Here is an 18,275-nt window from a genome sequence, read left to right as displayed (position 1 = left end):
TAAAATCACTGGAAAGGAATGCACTCGAGGTCCATGAGTGAGAAGAGATGCCTCGCCATAGAGCAGCCCTTTGTCCAGATGATGGATATACACATAAATGCCTCCAAATTCATACACCTGACCGTTCAACAAACATTGAATCACCATCCAGCGGCCGTGTGGATCTATATATAAGAGAACTGGTTGAAGCTCATGCCAAACCAGCATCAATAAACCTGAGTAATCTAGCAAACCAGCATATGCAATCCAATAACCTGCAAAATAAGAACACTGACCAGCAAAATCATGCTGATTGTGTTCTTGCAAAACCACGATATTTGCCTTACATGTATGTACATAGTGCTAGACCAGTCGCCATTTATCACGGTTACATAACCCACGCACATTATATGAAATGCATTTAATGAGACCGTACATTGGAAACCATATTACAACGGCAAAAAACACAGGGATCAAGTGGAGATGCCCATATGGACATCTCCATCCAACCCATCCATGCCAGAACCCATCCGCTGAGTCAAAGCAGGAAACTTGTCCATAGAAACTTCCTGAGAAGTGGAAGCCTCTCCCACAAGTACATCCTTATAAGAGTGCATCGCTTTTTCCCAGGCGTCAATCAACGTGCGATTTTCATTGCAAGGAGCTGCTTAAATGATATATTCTTATTGGCGTTAACCAGAGGAACATAAGTACGGGACGAAGGTGGAGTACGAATTTTCACTGTCTTTTTAGGTATAACCAACGAGCCAACATCAGTTGACGCAACATTTTTCCCCTTCCCTGCATTTACATTCCCAACATCCACGGCCGGCGGATTTTTGTTTTTCCCCTTATCTGCATTGGAAGTCACCTTCATAGCAGGAAGTCCATTCGATTTAGCTTCACCAACAGATTTGCCTATAGGGACATGGGTAGAGGAAGGAACAACCGAAAGAGGGGGCTGCAAAACAGGTTCAGGATATTCAGATTGCATGTGACTGAATTTACCACATTGAAAACAGGAGTTAGCAAATTTGCCCCATTTGAGTTTAAAAGGGCGCTTGCCCACCGAATTTACCGCATCGAAAACAAGAGTTAGCAAATTTGCCCCATTTGAGTTTAAAAGGGCGCTTGCCCACCCAAGGATCCCTTGAATCCACCATAATTCCTTCCGGGGTATGCTTATCCATATCCCACAGAATGCAAAACCTTTTAGTGGTTGCGTCCAATTTTGGAGGGCAAATCACCTTGCCATGTTGAGCAACCAACAAAGGGAGACAATGCCTGCACGTGCGAGGAAAATCAACAATTTCCACCCATACAGGACATTTGTGACGAATAAGACTTTGATAGTCCTTCGTAAGTGCCTAAGGCAAAACATGAGTCATCTGCGTGCCAAAAAAGAGGGGAGACATCTCCAACTAGAGGTTTCTTGCCTCAGTATCTGCCAGTAGCACCTCATAGAAACCCCGAGCACCAAAATAAACGCCTCGGATAGCTTGGCGTTTAAGCAAGAAATCAACCCACTGTCCGACATCCTGCGCAATGGGCATTTTGCCAGGGAAAAACAAGATGATTGCATTCATGGCATATTGCGCTACCTGATCCATTAGGTCTTGTACTGGAATTCGCACCTCAAGGGCAGGTGCCTGACCAGGCTTTTCGGGCCTCTTCGAAGTCTTCATACATGCAACTTTTGATTTCAGAAGCACTCTTCGAAACACTTTCCATGGCTTTACGATGCTTGAAGACACACGGGAACTCTGACATGCATCAACCGGACCACATCCGAAAACTAAAGCAAAAGACTTTTTTTGGTATTTTGACAATTATCTATTTACAGAGACCTCAGAGATATGTACATCTCCACAGAACTCATACATCTGCTAAAAAGACTTTGCCTTGAATATTGTAAATTGTCCCTAACAGTAAAATGTCTGACACTAACGATACAGCAGTTCATAGAAATTCTGACAGCTGCGAGCAGACTCAGGTGGGCGAGAAGGCCAAACTATAGACACGCAGTTGAACGCACAGGCTGTCTCCACGTTGAGCTATTGGCCACACATGCTGGCTGCGCGCAGGTTGTAGGTTCACGCAGGGGAATAGTATCGCTGCCAAGTTTGCAAGGGGTGCAGATTCAATGTGCGTTGTCTCTGATTCTCTTACTCACACACACACACGCACATTCATAGACACCCACTGGCTTAGGCGTAGAGGGTTTCTGCAGCCGCGGGACTTCACGCGACAGAGGGTGTCGAATACCACACACAGAGCATGAGCAGTTTTCTCAACTCTCTCTCTCTCTCTCTCTCTCTCTCTCTCTCTCACACACACACACACACACACACACACACACACACACACACAGAGGTCATTTTGGCCTTTTGAAGACGTTAATATATCATTTCATTTCATCTCTCTCTCTCTCTCTCTCTCTCTCTCTCTCTCTCTCTCTCTCTCTCTCTCTGTCTCTCATGGAAAGCATCTGAGAAGTGCCAATGGCTTCCCCCACGTGTAGGAAGACGTATAATGAGAGAATGGAGAAATGAAGTGGAAGAGTGGAGGAAGGAGAGGAGCACTATTCTTCAAAGATGGAGTGAAGAAAGAGATGACATGCGTAGGAGGATCGCTTCGCTCGAGGAGAAAATGATCATCCAAGATTCCATCATCTGAAATCTACAAGGTGAGCTTCTTGAAGCCAAAAGTGGGCGACTTGAAGGGGAAATTCAGCCTTCCGTGATGGAGGAGCTGAATACAATCAAAGAACAAGTGCGGATCATCAAAGAGGAGGAGGAAAAGAAGTCATCTTGGGTCATCAAGACACAAATGAAAGTGGAGGCGGCCGAGAAGTGGATCGAGGTCGCCAAGAAATGGAAAGGTAAAAATAGGCTTCTCCTACACCTACCATCATTTAACATGACCCTCGAAGAAGAGCAAAGAAGACGGGTACGTGCCTTACATATGAGGGTCACCAGCCTCAAGGATGTCAACAATGTTGAAAAAGAGGTCACAAGCCTCATGTCCATGATGGGGGTGGAGAAGCCTTTACACATAAAGGCATGGAGGCAGGACAAGACGAGTGAAGGTGCGGGAGAGTCCTCAAAGGACAAAGCACTCATACTGTACTTCCCCTCCTTGGAGGAGGAGGAGTTCTTGAGAAGAGGCCAACCCTCAAGAAGACAAGTATTTTTCTTCGTGATGATCTCACCCTCTCGTAGCTGGCTCACATGAGAGAGTTGATGCCAGAGATTACAGCAACAAGGGAGAAGGGAAAGATGGCCTTCTACAGAGATGGTTGGGTGGTGATTCTAGAGGGACACTCTACATGACGGTGCGAGACCTATGGGACCATACTGAAGATGGAATCCTAGAATTGTAATGGATCTTATAGGCTGGATGTGGGTGCCAATAATTACTTCCCATGCTGTGTGGGGTCAGTATGCAACATCCTTATATACTGTCCCTAGATAGACACCCCTTCCAAATCCTCCTCAGCCATGCCCATCTACGAGTACCTTCTTTACCATTGAGATGGTAAAGACGGCCATTGATAGGACAATGACCATGAGGGCTCATGATCATGATGGTCTAGTAGCATAGCACTTTATACATGCTAGAGATACGTTAATAGAGGTTCTTGCAGTTCTGTTTAATCGTGTCATGTGTGAAGGTCCACCTGAGACTTGGAGATTGTCTACTATTGTGCCTACCTTCAAGGAAGGTGATCCTATGGGGCCTAGAAACTACCGTACTATTACGATTGGACACACATTGGCACGGTTGTATGCATCTATCCTTGAGCAGCAGTTGAGCAGATGGAAAGAGAGTGAGGGCATATGGGCAGCGGGACATGCTGGTTTTAGGAGAGGCTTCTCCACTCTTTACCATATTCTGACACTCCGAGCCATCATTGAGGAGGGTAGGGCAAATGGGAGACGGATTTATTGTAGCTTTGTGGATTTCCACAAAGCATTTGACATGGTGCCCAGAGCCAGATTGATGCGCAGACTACAGGAGATGGGAGTGCCCATTGAGTTGATTTGGGGATCATGGCTCTTTACAAATCAGTGGTGGGACATGTACGCACTCCAAAGGGGATAATCTGATTTAGTACATCCACTATCGGAGTGAAACAAGGTTTTCCATTGTCTCCTACTCTAGTTGGTATGTATATAGATGATGTTTCTGATCACATTGACAAAGAGGGTGATAGAGGTGCCCCGTTGACAGGGACATGGATTCCATTGTTCTTATATGCTAATGATATTGTGTTGATCTTTGACTCACTACAAAAGTCTCAAAAAGCCACAAAAGGGCTAATTTTTTACAAGACTTAGTGTTAACACCACACCGCATTGGATTAGGAGATCAACACCTACATTCACTTATGGTCAGGAGACTGTGGAGTACATAGATGCATACACTTATCTTGGGGTAGTCTTTACTGGGCCAAGTTTTTCTTCGGAGAGAGCAACAGAGACCAGACTGACCAAAGCGTATGCGGCCTTGGGAGGATTGGAGAGGATGAGCTCCTAGGTTCAATTCCGGGAACCCCGAACAAAGCTCTGGCTCTTTGATACCTTGGTAGCTTCAACTATGCTCTATGGGGTTCAAGTTTGGGGACCCTCTGTGGGTCAGGATGGGTGGTGAGATATGAAGAGGCCTTTGGTATTTATGATCTCTCGGTTGATTAGAGCCAAGGCCTCTGTGCCACACAAGATCATTAGAGAGGAGTTAGCACTCCCCCAATGGAGATAGAGGCGCTTACTAGATCAGTCTCCTTCATGCACAGCTTATGGCTTGCTACGAGAGACAGATATGCCAGATTGGCCCTTGAGTCCTCCAGAGAGTTAACTTTACAGGGGGACACATCATGCTGGTATGCACAGATGTCATCATGGTTCCAGATACATGGCTTCAGCATGGACAACTTGCCTCCCCTCCAGTACTCCCTTGATGCACCATCGCTGTCTCGTACACAGGTGGAGATTACTAGGCTCATTCACCAGGACTTGACGCAGTTGGACACTAGGAGGATGTGGATAGAGCCGACACATGACTGCCGACACACGACTTGTGCATGAAAATGGCTTGCTATATAGAGAGCATCTTCTCCAACTCACAAGGGGTGGATTTCTGATTTGACCCAGCTATATGTATACACATCTATGTCATGGGTTACGGTGTGATTGGTCAGATTCGGACATCTTCACACCAACTTGAGATTGAAACTTGTAGATTCAGAGCAGCTAGCAGGATATGCAGCCTATGCCATACAGAGCAAGAGACAAAGATGCATTATATATGTTAGGGAACAGTGTATTATGAGATATAGGGTCGCTCCAAGTGTCTATTTAGAGAGGGCTTCGGACCCTTCTCCAGAGTCATGAGCTATTAGGATCAGAGATGTCTTGGACTGTATCTACTTGAGTTACAAAGACACAGAGATAGTTTACTGAGGAGATCTGAAGAGAGAAAATCCTAGAGACAGATTACTGATTTCTTCACACCAGACACTGGAGAGATAGAGGAGCAGCCACCACTGCAAATCTCAGCTCATACTCACAGCTAGGGTACTCTCATTGACTAAGCATTGGAGCTAGGGAGATCGAGATGCCCACGACTGAGGAGAGGAGCTTCATAGCATCGACGGAGAGTACAATAGAGGATTCGAGCCATACTAGTCGACATCCAGAGTACAGATGAGGATGGATTCATCACCCATTATATCACCCTCTTGTGTTGGGCACCCATTATATGAGTGGTCACACATACCCCACACAGTTCCAGCTAGTGGTACTTCTAAATTCATTTTAGTATCTCTTCTTTTTTGTACTCAGACATTGTATGAGATTCATGAGTTTGTAACGGATCGGTCTCATAGGTCATTTTGGCCTTTTGAAGACGTTAATATATTATTTCATTTCTCTTTCTGTGGGCTGTCTCTTTTGTTTTGTGTGGCTGAACTAGCAAAGTTTTACGCTTTTCTCTGAAATCATGGCAGATTGCTGCAGACATGTATCCTCCACGTCTGCTTGTACAGATATTGATTGTCTTGTCGTATTTCTTCCCGAGAGCAAAATTAGTTCCAGAGAAGAATTTGGCAGACTTGGCATTTAGGGATGTCGAAAAAAGGCACCAGGTTTTGATTCTAGAACCTTGCAGATGAATTTGTTTCCTAAAACCTAATCTTTTTGTTTTTGTTTTGTTTGATTCATTTATTTATTTGCTCTGATGGTCCCTTTGTTTCTATGACTTTTTGGTTTTGTAGACAGCTTATAACGTGGTTGCATACAAAGACAGACCGCGCTTGAAAACTGCTTTAGAGCTGCTTAGGGCTACTGATGAGATTTCAAGCAGATTGCAAGAAGTAAGTTTTGGCAAGCTGATATGAAAACATACACTATCTGGTTTCTGTTGTTTATATGTACTGACTGAGTATATTCATCACACGTGCTGATATGTTTCAAATTCATGACAAAGTTCGGATCAGTGGTAATGTCTCTTATGAGGGTCTGAAGAGTATGAGGTGCAAGCGAGATCCTGCCATGTATATTGGTGGAGTCCAGCATAGAATACATTAGCCTAGGGTAAGTTTGCAGGCGGATATAAGTGTTAAGCCATGGATGGTCTGATGGCCCGGGTTGACAGATTGGTGGGCATCACAATATTGAGCCTCTCTGCACTTAAGAGATCGAGGAGCTTTTATAGAGCCTTGGGCTTGTTCCAACATAGGCTCTTTTAGCCTCCTGTGTTGGGCTATGTCCACATAGAGCTTACTGACATAATACATACAACACGAAGGAACATTGTTGTGATTGAAGGGGTTGATTCTTCATGTAAGTCTGCTGTATAATGCCTTATTGTACACCAAGTTCCTGATATTGATAGGTGTTTGAGCGACTTAAGGCTAGTTGGTAAAACCATAGTTGTAATGCACATTTAATGCCAATACACAACAAGATACAATCAGAAAATGTTGAAGAGGTGGGTTAGACACTTGATGCATGGCGTAGGTTCAAAGAAAAAAAAAATCCAGCTGGGCTCAGTGATACGTGACCAAACAACCATGGTTCCTGTTAAGTGGTTCAGGTTTGCTTAATGTTATTGAATCTCCAAAACAATACATCCATGGGTGAAAGCTGTTAGTTTTTGCCACCACTCTAACGTGGGCTCGAGTAGCTGCTAGTGCCCCAGTATCTCCCAGGGGTTGATCTGTGGCCGGCCTATGTGGTAGTTTTCTCATTTTTCCGCCATTGTTTTGCCTGCTCGCAGTGTCATATAGTGTGCCTCTTAGTGGCCCTAGGTCTAGTGCATTTTTCCATGATGCCTTGTGCCACTAGTTTCCTAACTAAGGGCTGTTTCATAAATTTTTCCTAGTTTTTGCCCATTCATTTGGCTTGTGGGGTACTTGTCACTCTCTCTCCCAGTTTCTCTCTCTTTAGCATTTCTCCTTTCTCTAGCACTTTTTTACCAGGTCACCCTCGCTTTCTCTGTGCCTTCGCGTTTTTGTAGGTTCTCTCCTTTGCCCCTCTCCAGCCCTAGGCGATCCCTCCTCCTACAGTGCCTGTACGGATTGGAGTGTCCACCTTGATGGGGTCGTGCTCCGAGTTTCCACATTTGGAGGTTGCTGCTGTCCATCATCGGAGACGAGAGGTTCTGCACCATCCATATCCATCCATCTTCCGCTACCACTACTGTCAAAAATCCGACCTGTCTATGGAGATTTCTTTATGTTAACGGCATCTCCCCTCCATCTCTAGTAGGTGGGAAGTCACATCTATGCCATCCCACGTACTCAATGCTCACTATTCAATCACTTTTCTCTAGCTATCTGATGGCCTAGTTTGATCTTCTGAACCTTGATGCTCGCTACAGTCAAGTTAACATTTGTGAAATAGCTGGTAGAGTCACAGAGTCTCACGCCTTCCCATATGATTGTTGCATCCTTCCCTAAGAAAGCCCTTGAGCTTTGCTTAGCCCCCCTTCTTATCATTATTCTGGGAAAATTACCAAAATACCCCTGAAATCTGTGGAAGTTCCCAAAATACCCCTCATTTTTAAAAAATGCCCAAATTACCCCTGATATTTTTCCATTTCCATCAATTTCCAAAATGCCCTTAATTATTTCAAACTTCCCAAAATACCCCTTGTTAACCTTACAAACATCTTCAAAGACATTTTTTTTGGCAACTCTTCATAGGAAAAATGGTTCTCCCTCAATAGAAGAGCAATAGAAAATGATGGAACTAGGATTTTAGATGGTATTGTGGTCTCAAGAGATTAAAATGCTTCATTATTTTCAGACAGAAATGCCCCTATTTTTTAGCTTATTTTGGTAATTTTTTTTTCCTCTAAAGACCACTTAAAGATGGATCTCTATTGTTAAAAAGAATAAATGATGATGCAAAAAATGGAGAAATCTATCCAATATTCGTACAAGGGTATATTTGGAATTTTTGAAATGTGAGGGGTATTTGGGAATTTCCACAAATTTCAGGTTATTTTGGTATTATTTTTGAATCAATCCAATTTATCAGTGAGCTGAGTGCTGTGGCTGCCGGTGTCTTCTTGTGCTGGTTGTTCGGCATGGCCCTTTGGTGTTTTGTCATAGTCATCAAATAAATGTGGTTGGCTTGGCTTTAGCGTTCCATAATTCAAACTGGACATGCTTGAGCCAACTGTACACCCAGCCAGATGCTTATGGAAAAAGGGTGAAGACCACAACTTATAAAAACTTCCTTTGTTGAAAATGACCACAAGAACTGTAGGCAAGAGCCTTTGTTAATGAGCCACTTTCTTACACTACAAGTTTGCTTTGGTTTGCTGCATCTAAGTCTGACTATGTAATACCGTTAGTTCTCCCAATGAGGAGGGATAGGTGATCAATCTCTCCGATGAAACAAATTGTAGTTCACTACAATGATAAGGGGTAGGTGAAATTGCTTGTGCAGGTCCTTCACCTTCCTTTACTTTTGTTGTGCCGCTGGTTTTGCTTTTATGATGGTTGCGATCCAAGTTCGCATCTTAATATGCAGACTGCGTCTTGTATTGAAGCCAAAGCTGAGATTTTATTTAACCACAAATTAAAAAGTATTGCTAGCATGCAGAGAATGCTCAAATCAATTTATGTTCAATTTTTTGTTCACGTCAGGTTTCTTGGCCATTGCTGATCTTGCATGGTGAGCGCGATGTTGTGACGGATCCGTCAGTAAGTAAAGCTCTGCATAAGCAAGCGAGGAGTACTGACAAGACTCTTCATATTTATGAGAATGCCTGGCATAGCGTTCTGGAGGGCGAGCCAGATGATGTGATTCTGCAAGCCTTCAATGATATCAGATCTTGGCTCGATTCACACAGCAATTTGATTACAAGGGATTAAGCATTCATTTTATAAACAATTAATCTTTTTTTTTTTCAAATGATGCTTGAGGCATTCCTACCTTGGCAATTATAATGTATATATGCATTTCTTGAAAAGCAAATGCAGCTCCTTATGGACATCAACCGGCGAATGTGAATATGATGTTAGCTGCAAGTGATTTTTGTTCATTGTGTGCTACAACAAAGAAAATCTCTCTCTCTCTCTCTCTCTCTCTCTCTCTCTCTCTCTCATACAATACACATTGTAAATAGTAAATGCACTAGAACCAAAGGTGAAGTAGCTCAGATGATAAAAATGCCATTTTGGTAAACTCTCCATAAGCTCAAGTGGAGGAATCAATTAAAAGTTGTAAGAAGTTGACTAATAGCTCTCCATATTATTCAATGGTGCATTCCCACGTGTCATTTTCAAATAGCCACAAGAAAAGAAAGAACCAAACCATATGCATCAACCACATCATCAACTTGACATATGTCAGTCGTCTAGAGATTATACGCTTTTCATGAATAAACTAAAGCTAATGATTGGCTATGCAAAAATTTATTCGCCAGCGAGTTTAAAATTGAACATATGCCATTGTAATGCGTACATAAATTAGGCAACCAATAGCTTGCTCATAGAGACATCAAAATAGTCTCGAGCATCATGAAGACAGCTTCAAACTAGTCTTTGAAGAAGAAGAAATAGGCTTATAGTCTTCAAGGCAAAACCTATGCAAAAATGTCTTCATGTATCGTCTCATACAAAGCATAATGTATTGTCTCATACAAAGCAATAGCTCTATCAACCTACTCAAATTGTATGCCCAAACAACGTACCCAAAAAGGAAGAAGATGAAAAAGAAGTTGAAGAGCACAAGACACAGGTAGTGTTAATGAATGTGTTAATACTAAGATAAGGCTTTCCTTGGAATGGTGGGTGTATATACAAGCCTCTTAAGGAGTGGAAAAAATGTCCCAATGGTCCTGTGTGCGTTTGCACACATCATGGTCATAATATGGTAACAAATCCTCCCTACGAGTGATGCCATGATCATGAGTAGGTACTCATGTATAGGGAATTGAGCCAAATGTAGTTAACAATAGCTATGAAAGCTACATTGTACTTGGCTTCACAACTACAAGCACTACCAGCTATAATCTATAATCTATCCATATCTATATCTATAATGTATAATGTATATAATGGAACTTAAAATTTTCAAGGAAGGAGCGGGCCTTCACGTGTCACTCATTGGTTCACTTCAAAGAAGACCTTACAAAACATCTAATCTAAAATACCAAAGTGAAGGGTAAGGCTATAACAATAAAAAGCCTTTTGACAATGAAATGTCAAAAGACTTACTTTTCTTTTTTTTGGCGAAAAGACTTTCTACACTACATAGGGTAAATGTACCTGTTTAAATGCGCTTGACCAAAAAAGGTAAATTTGGGGGGATTTTGCTCTTCAATGCAATTTCGACTTCTCAAGAATAAAAAGCCTTTTGACAATGAAAAGTCAAAAGGCTTACTTTCTTTATTTTTACCAAAAGAAGTTCTACTCTACATAGGGTAAATGTATCAATCTAAATGCGGTTGAAAAATAAAAATAAGGAAATTGGGGGGGATTTTTCCAAAGCAAATTTGACTTCTGAGGATACATTTGAATTTTTCTTTTCAAGGGGTTATTTTCAAGGTCAATACTGATATCATTTAAATAAATTGTGTAATTTTGTATTTTAACCTTTTAAAAAATAACTCTAAGAAACACTTCTATACTTTTTCTTAAATTTCTTGAAAAATTGAAACCTATACGCACCGAGCAGATGTGTTGTCTCCTCCCCCCTCCCACCAAGTCATTGGTTATTGCAATGAGTGTGTACGCATACATGCACAAGAGAGTCACTAAGGGAAACTCAAAGGTTGAGTATGATTCTGTGAATAGAGGGGGACTCACTTGCTTATGGCAAAGCTAATCCATCCATGTGTCAGCTCCAAATGCAGTTCAAGTTTCTCTCTCTCTCTCTCTCTCTCTCTCTCTCTCACACACACACACACACACACACAAAGAGAGAGAGAGAGAGAGAGAGAGAGAGAGAGAGAGAGAGAGAGAGAGAGATGGCAAAAAGGAGGTTCATGGAAAAACCACTGTCATATTTAACAAGAGTGCATTTACTTGTGTGAATCACCTTCTAAGATCATGACCAGGCTGTTACCAACGTGCACACACATGTGTGTGTGTGTGTGTGTGTGTGTGTGTGTGTGTGAGAGAGAGAGAGAGAGAGAGAGAGAGAGGGAAATTAGAGGGGCATTGCTCAATGAGAAGATAAGAGTAGAAAGAGGTTGTATGTGTATGAGAGAGAGAGAGAGAGTTGATCAACAAAAAAAGAGACCAAAGAGAGGTTGTGTGTGTGTGTGTGTGTGTGTGTGAGAGAGAGAGAGAGAGAGATCACAGAGAGGTTGATTTTCAACAAGTGTTTACGTCAAAGTATCCTCGATCTTTAGTAAAAGATGATATCTGTTTTCCTTGCGATGAGACAGCAAGTCAACTACACCCACGTGTGTGTGTGTGTGTGTGTGTGTGTGTGTGTGTGAGAGAGAGAGAGAGAGAGAGAGAGAGAGAGAGAGAGAGAGAGAGAGAGAGAAGAAGAAGAAGAAGAAGAAGAAGATTAGTTCTACTTCCAATAAATCTTGGACTCTGAACCTATTCCTTAGAAGGGAATTTGGATAAGTAATCTACTAAATTTGTGCAATAAAATTGATTATTTAAATGCTCTCTCTCTCTCTCTCTCTCTCTCTCTCTCTCTCTCTCTCTCTCTCGGAAAAGAGGCTTATTTGTATTACTTGAAAAATCTCTAAGAATGCCCAAATGGTGACAATTTTGAGGGCATTAAAGGAACAAATTGGAACTCTAAGTTAGAGGATGACAACAACCTTTATATATATGTGCGCGCGCGCACACACACACACACATGATCAACTCATCTGGCTATGATTGCTTCTTCTAGTGACACACATTTACACTTGAGCTACTGCTGTGTCAAATGGTTATATTGTATGGTGGGTGATTACCTTGAGTCTGTACTTGGTCTGTTTTTTGTGGTTTACTAGCAGGATACTTTCCACAACTACTCATTTACCCTATATTTGATATATCACTCTTGTGCCTGTAGCACTATCACTTTGACGAGACCTTAGCTCTTTGGTTTGCCACCCACTTGGGATAACTGACCTGCTAATAGCTTTGTTTTATACTTAATGTTGTTGTTTGTGCTTTGTACTCATGTTTGAGCTCGCCTATCTATTGCTCTAGCCTATTCTATTTTTGAAACAAATAGACCTATTTTAGTTGAGTGCTCTTAATTCTAGGGTTGTGATCGCTGCCTCTACCTTACTTTGGCAACTGTTGGTATTGCCTTTTCTGACTTGATTGAACCAATGGGTATATCCTGTCATGACTACGTGATTCATTTCATCTACCTTGATCTCAATAGGATGATCCGACTTTATTGAGCAGGTGATGTGATTTAACCCTTGCAATGCACCTAACATGGTTACCATCTATGTGATTCAACCCTAGCAATGCACCTAACTAACCCTTACAATACACCTGACATTTGTACCCTCTATGGGATCTAACATATACTCAACATAATAAAGGTGATGTTTGAGGCATTCCTACCTTGGCAATTATAATGTATATATGCATTTCTTGAAAAGCAAATGCAACTCCTTATGGACATCAACCAGCAAACGTGAATATGATGTTAGCTGCAAGTGATTTTTGTTCATTGTGTGCTACAACAAAGAAAAACTCTCTCTCTCTCTCTCTCTCTCTCTCTCTCTCTCATACGATACACATTGTAAATAGTAAATGCACTAGAACCAAAGGTGAAGTAGCTCATATGAGAAAAATGCCATTTTGGTAAACTCTCCATAATCTCAAGTGGAGGAATGAGTTAAAAAGATGTAAGAAGTTGACTAATAGCTCTCCATATTATTCAATGGTGCATTCCCACTGTCATTTTCAAATAGCCACAAGAAAAGAAAGAACCAAACCGTATGCATCAACCACATCATCAACTTGACATATAGTTAGCCGTTGAGAGATTATACGCTTTTTACGGATTAACTCATCTATAATGTATAATGTATATAATGGAGCTTAAAATCTTCAAGGAAGGAGAGGGCTTCCACATGTCACTCATTGGTTCACTTTAAAGAAGACCTTACAAAACATCTAATCTAAAATACCAAAGTGAAGGGTAAGGCTGCAACAATAAAAAGCCTTTTGACAGTGCAAAGTCAAAAGGCTTACTTTTTTTTTTTGTGAAAAGACTTTCTACACTACATAGGGTAAATGTACCTGTTTAAATGCGCTTCACAAAAAAAGGTAAATTTGGGGGGTTTTTGCTCTTAAATGCAATTTCGACATCTCAAGAATAAAAAGCCTTCTGACGATGAAGAGTCAAAAGCCTCACTTTCTTTTATTTTTACCAAAAGACATTCTACTCTACATAGGGTAAATGTATCAATTTAAATGCGCTTGAAAAATAAAAATAAAAAATTTGGGAGGGATTTTACTTTTCAATGCAAATTCTACTTTTGAGGATACATTTGGATTTTTCATTTCAAGGGTTTTTTTCAAGGTCAATATTGATATTATTTTAATAAATAAATTGTGTAATTTTGTATTTTAACCTTTTAAAAAATAACTCTAAGAAACACTTCTATACTTTTTCTTAAAGTTCTTGAAAAATTGAAACCTATACGCACTGAGCAGATGTGTTGTCTCCTCCCCTCTCCCACCAAGTCATTGATTATTGCAATGAGTGTGTGTACGCACGGGTGCACAAGGGAGTCACTAAGGGAAACTCAAAGGTTGAGTATGATTCTACGAATAGAGGGGGGCTCACTTGCTTATGGCAAAGATAATCCATCCACCTGTCAGCTCCAAATGCAGCTCAAGTTTGTCTCTCTCTCTCTCACTCTCTCTCTCTCTCTCTCTCTCTCTCTCTCTCTCGCACACACACACACACACACACACACACACACACACACACACACAGAGAGAGAGAGAGAGAGAGAGAGAGAGAGAGAGAGAGAGAGAGAGAGAGAGAGAGAGAGACGGTAAAGAGAAGGTTCATGGAAATCCCACTATCATATTTAACAAGAGTGCATTTACTTGTGTGAATCACCTTCTAAGATCATGACTAGGCCATGGCCAACGTGTGTGTGTGTGTGTGTGTGTGTGTGTGTGTGTGTGTGTGTGTGTGTGTGAGAGAGAGAGAGAGAGAGAGAGAGAGAGAGAGAGAGAGAGAGAGAGATAGAGATAGATAGATAGATAGATAGATAGATAGATAGATTTTATTATCGTCCTCGGAAGTCAAATATGACCTATGGGACCAAAGTTACATGTGATGTAGTATGTGTATGGCTGATGAGTGACTCTCGATGCTCCAAAATTATAGTGATGAGAGTCGCAATGGAGAGCCCACACTTTGGCTGGGAGAGGAAAGTGTGTAGGTCTAAGTTATGGCTGAAAATGTGAGAGAAGCAAGTTCGGATGTGATCAAAAGCTGAGCACTCTAGTAGTGTGTGGTACTCAGACTCTCGAACTTGCAGTGAGCATAATGTGCACAATCGATTTGACTCTTCTCCATTGCCTCAACGCCCTATCTCGCATCGAAGGAAATGGGAGCTAAGCCGAATTGCTGCGATAGTGCGTATCGCGAACAAGGGAATAGGCTCAAGCATGTAAGTGTGAGTACGGTTTCCTCTCTCAGCGAAGAACATGGTTTTGTAGTTGGGGGAAATATAGGTGGTGTAATGTATGAAGCGTGACCCACCGGATTTCTCCCAAGCCGTAATACATTGGCGTTGTAGAAAAGCTTCATTCACTGAGAGTCAATTGAAGCATCATGTAGCAAGTGTAATGCATCCCATCTCCCAAACCACTTCTTTATGTCTTGCATCCATCCCGTGCTCAAGATCTTGCTTTTATGCGTCTTTTGAACTTTTTTGCTTGCTTCCCATGCAATTGTAGGAAGTCGATGTGAGGGGTTTTGACTCATCTTTATCATGTACTCCACAACCCTTTCCATGCCCATAACCTCAATTGGAAGAGATCCCGACTCAAGAAGTAGGAGCATATATGGTGTTTGTGTCTTAACTTGGAGAAAGTTTGTAAGAAAACGCTTTTGGACATTCTCAAACTCTTTCCAAGTAGACTTTGAGATGCTCCCGCCCCACACTTCAACTCCATAAAGAAGAACCGGTGTCACCAATGCATCAAAAAGATACCTCTTGAGAACCCAACACTTGATGTTTCCCGCATTACACATGTTCTCAAATGCATAATATGCTCTCTTTCCCGCTTCCAAACGACGCATAGCACATTCATGCCACTTGTGATTGGATGGAACCTCAAGGCCAAGGTACTTAAAGCTCTCAACAACTTCAAGTGTCTCGTTGTTGTACACAATGCATGGCTTCTCCTTATGGTTGGTTTTCACAAGCATAACCTTTGTTTTGGATTCATTTACAATCAGCCCACTATGCAAGCAAAAGTTCTCAAGGACAACCATAAGCTTTTGTGCATCTTCTAAAGTGTGTACTAGAAGCACTACATCATCCGCATACAACAAAAGCATGATTACCGCATTGCAAATAGTGACCTCTTCAATGCCTTCTTCTTGTATAAAGTCAAGTACCATTTTTTCCAATTGATCGATGCATAGACCAAAGAGAGTTGGTGACAATGGACATCCTTGTTTAACCCCAATAGTGCTTACAATTTTTTTTGAAATTTCTCTTCCCATGCGCAATTGACAAATCACCTTCTCATAGATTCGAGAAACCGCAAGCATAAACTCACTTGGCACTTGGAGTTCTTCCATCCTTCTCCACAAATTGTTACGTGGAATCATATCAAAGGCTTTCTTAAAGTCCACAAAACAACAATACAATCGCTTGCCTTTCAACCGACTTTCCTTCATGAGAACACGAAGAGTGACAAGATTATCAATGGTGCTATGGCATCGACGAAAACCCGCTTGTCCCTTTGCACGCTTGTCATTCTCTTCAGCCCAATCACTCAATTTCATCTCCATTATGCACCCAAACAACTTTGCCATAAGAGACCCAATCATTATAGTCCGGTAGTTGCTTACATTCTTTACATCCCCTCCTTTATGCAAAGGCTTAACCCAATTAATACTCCAATCATAAGGCATACCATGTTGAAGTGCAAGGTTGAACATATCACACATCCACTCATGGGTAAAATCTCCCGTCCATTTGATCATCTCCGGCTTGATACCTTGAAGATCTCCCGCTTTGCGAGTGGCCAACTTTTCAAGCCCACCGCATACATCCTCAATAGTAAAAAAAGACGGCATACATGGGAGTGAACCATAAAATGGCATTTTTTTAGTATTTCCTTGCTCATATAATTGCCTGCAATGTGTGTACATATCCACTAAACTCAAGTTACCAAAATTCTCAACCCGCTTGCCTCTCAAGTTTCTCCAAAATCTTCCACATGCATGTGCCTTTTCTTGGACTTGAAATTCTTGTTGCTTTACTTCCCATCTTCTTCTCTTCTTTTGAATCAATGCCTTGTATGTATGCAAATGACTTTGATAGTTGTCTTTGTCCATAGTTGCATCAAGCTTTATCAAGGACTTTCGAACATCTTGACATTCTTTATCAAACCACCTTTTGCGTGATCTATCTTTGTTGATACCATGGAGATGCTTTATGGCAAAGCATTCTTCCGCACAAGAACAAATAGCTTTCTTGAAAGCTTCCCATTTAGTTTCCAATGGTGCATCACATTGAAGCTTTGTCATCCATAATTTTTGCTCAACCATTTCAATGTACATTGGTGCTCGTTTGAAATCCATACATAGTGATAACTTCTCTTTCCTTTGGCTGAGATTATCATGCTTAGTTGCTTCTCCACATGAAAGGTCAATACATAAGGTGCGATGGTCGGATTCCGGGGTCCATTGACCAAACATAAAACTCTTTATGCAATACATGATGGCTTCAGAGAGTAGCATATAGTCAATTACACTATCCCCATTATGTCTTCTACATGTAAATCCATTGGTTCCACTCCACAAAGATACACCATTGGCAATGAGCATACCCGTGCTATTACACATGTGTAAAAGTAACTTTCCATAGTGATCCGGCTCTTTCTCATCCATTGAAGTACGATCATACAAGTGAACTTCCTCCAACTCCTTTGAAATGTATGGCATATCAAATTGTTGAGTATCATGTTGCAATGTTTTTGTGCGAGCATTCATATCCCCAAATACAATAACATCACCTTCACCTTTGAAATAAGCAATGTCCTCTTCTAAATCAGAAAATGGTTGATCTCTATCCATGCAAGCATAAAAGGGAGAATCATGATGAGGAATGTAGCAACCGGTTACAAAAATGGGTGCTCTTTTTGGTGTCATAATTTTCAACCATACATAACGTTTGTACTTGTCATCTTTCACAATTGATACAAAATCTTCCAATCCTTTCTTAACCATACATGCTAACCCTCCTTGTCCTCTTCGTTGCTTGAGATTCTTTGACCACATCAATGAATGCACATTGTAATCCTCCAAGCCGTTAATTCTTTGTGTATCATGCTCCCAAGTTTCAACAAGAAGTACAACATTGGCTTTGCTTGTTAGTTCATCAATGCCAACCCCTGCATTCCATGGATATTCATTACAATTCCAAAATCATATTTTCAATTGTAACTCGGTCTCATAGGTCACGCATCCCTATTTGCTTGAGAGACTTGCCTCCTCCTTGGGCACATTTTCTTCATGAGAGATCTCCTTGTTTTTATTATTCTTTTCCTCATATGCCTTGCGACGCATATTTTGTTGCTTAATAGTGCGATCTTCACATACAAA

The 18,275-nt window shown here is 41.4% G+C and overlaps 1 protein-coding gene across 2 annotated transcripts in view; it reads left to right on the top strand.

Annotated features, from left to right (window-relative positions):
* The window catches only part of LOC147443158 (alpha/beta-Hydrolases superfamily protein), a 91,282-nt gene extending 81,748 nt beyond the window's left edge, over window positions 1–9,534 (top strand). The window contains exons 6-8 of one of the 2 annotated variants that reach the window (XM_086529069.1): window positions 5,987–6,124; window positions 6,254–6,352; window positions 9,137–9,534. In XM_086529069.1, the coding sequence (XP_086385195.1) occupies window positions 5,987–6,124; window positions 6,254–6,352; window positions 9,137–9,364 (465 nt within the window). In that variant the 3' untranslated portion in view covers window positions 9,365–9,534. Of the gene's footprint in view, window positions 1–5,986; window positions 6,125–6,253; window positions 6,353–6,465; window positions 6,632–9,136 lie in introns of those variants that run through there. The other variant, XM_086529068.1, reaches the window with a different exon arrangement.
* Window positions 9,535–18,275: the final 8,741 nt, after the last annotated feature.

This window comes from Adiantum capillus-veneris, chromosome 14 (genome assembly GCF_014529385.1).
Source record: "Adiantum capillus-veneris isolate H3 chromosome 14, ASM1452938v2, whole genome shotgun sequence".
NCBI lineage: Eukaryota > Viridiplantae > Streptophyta > Polypodiopsida > Polypodiales > Pteridaceae > Adiantum > Adiantum capillus-veneris.
Note: the sequence above shows the minus strand (reverse complement) of the source record. Positions and strands in the feature narration are given on the sequence as shown.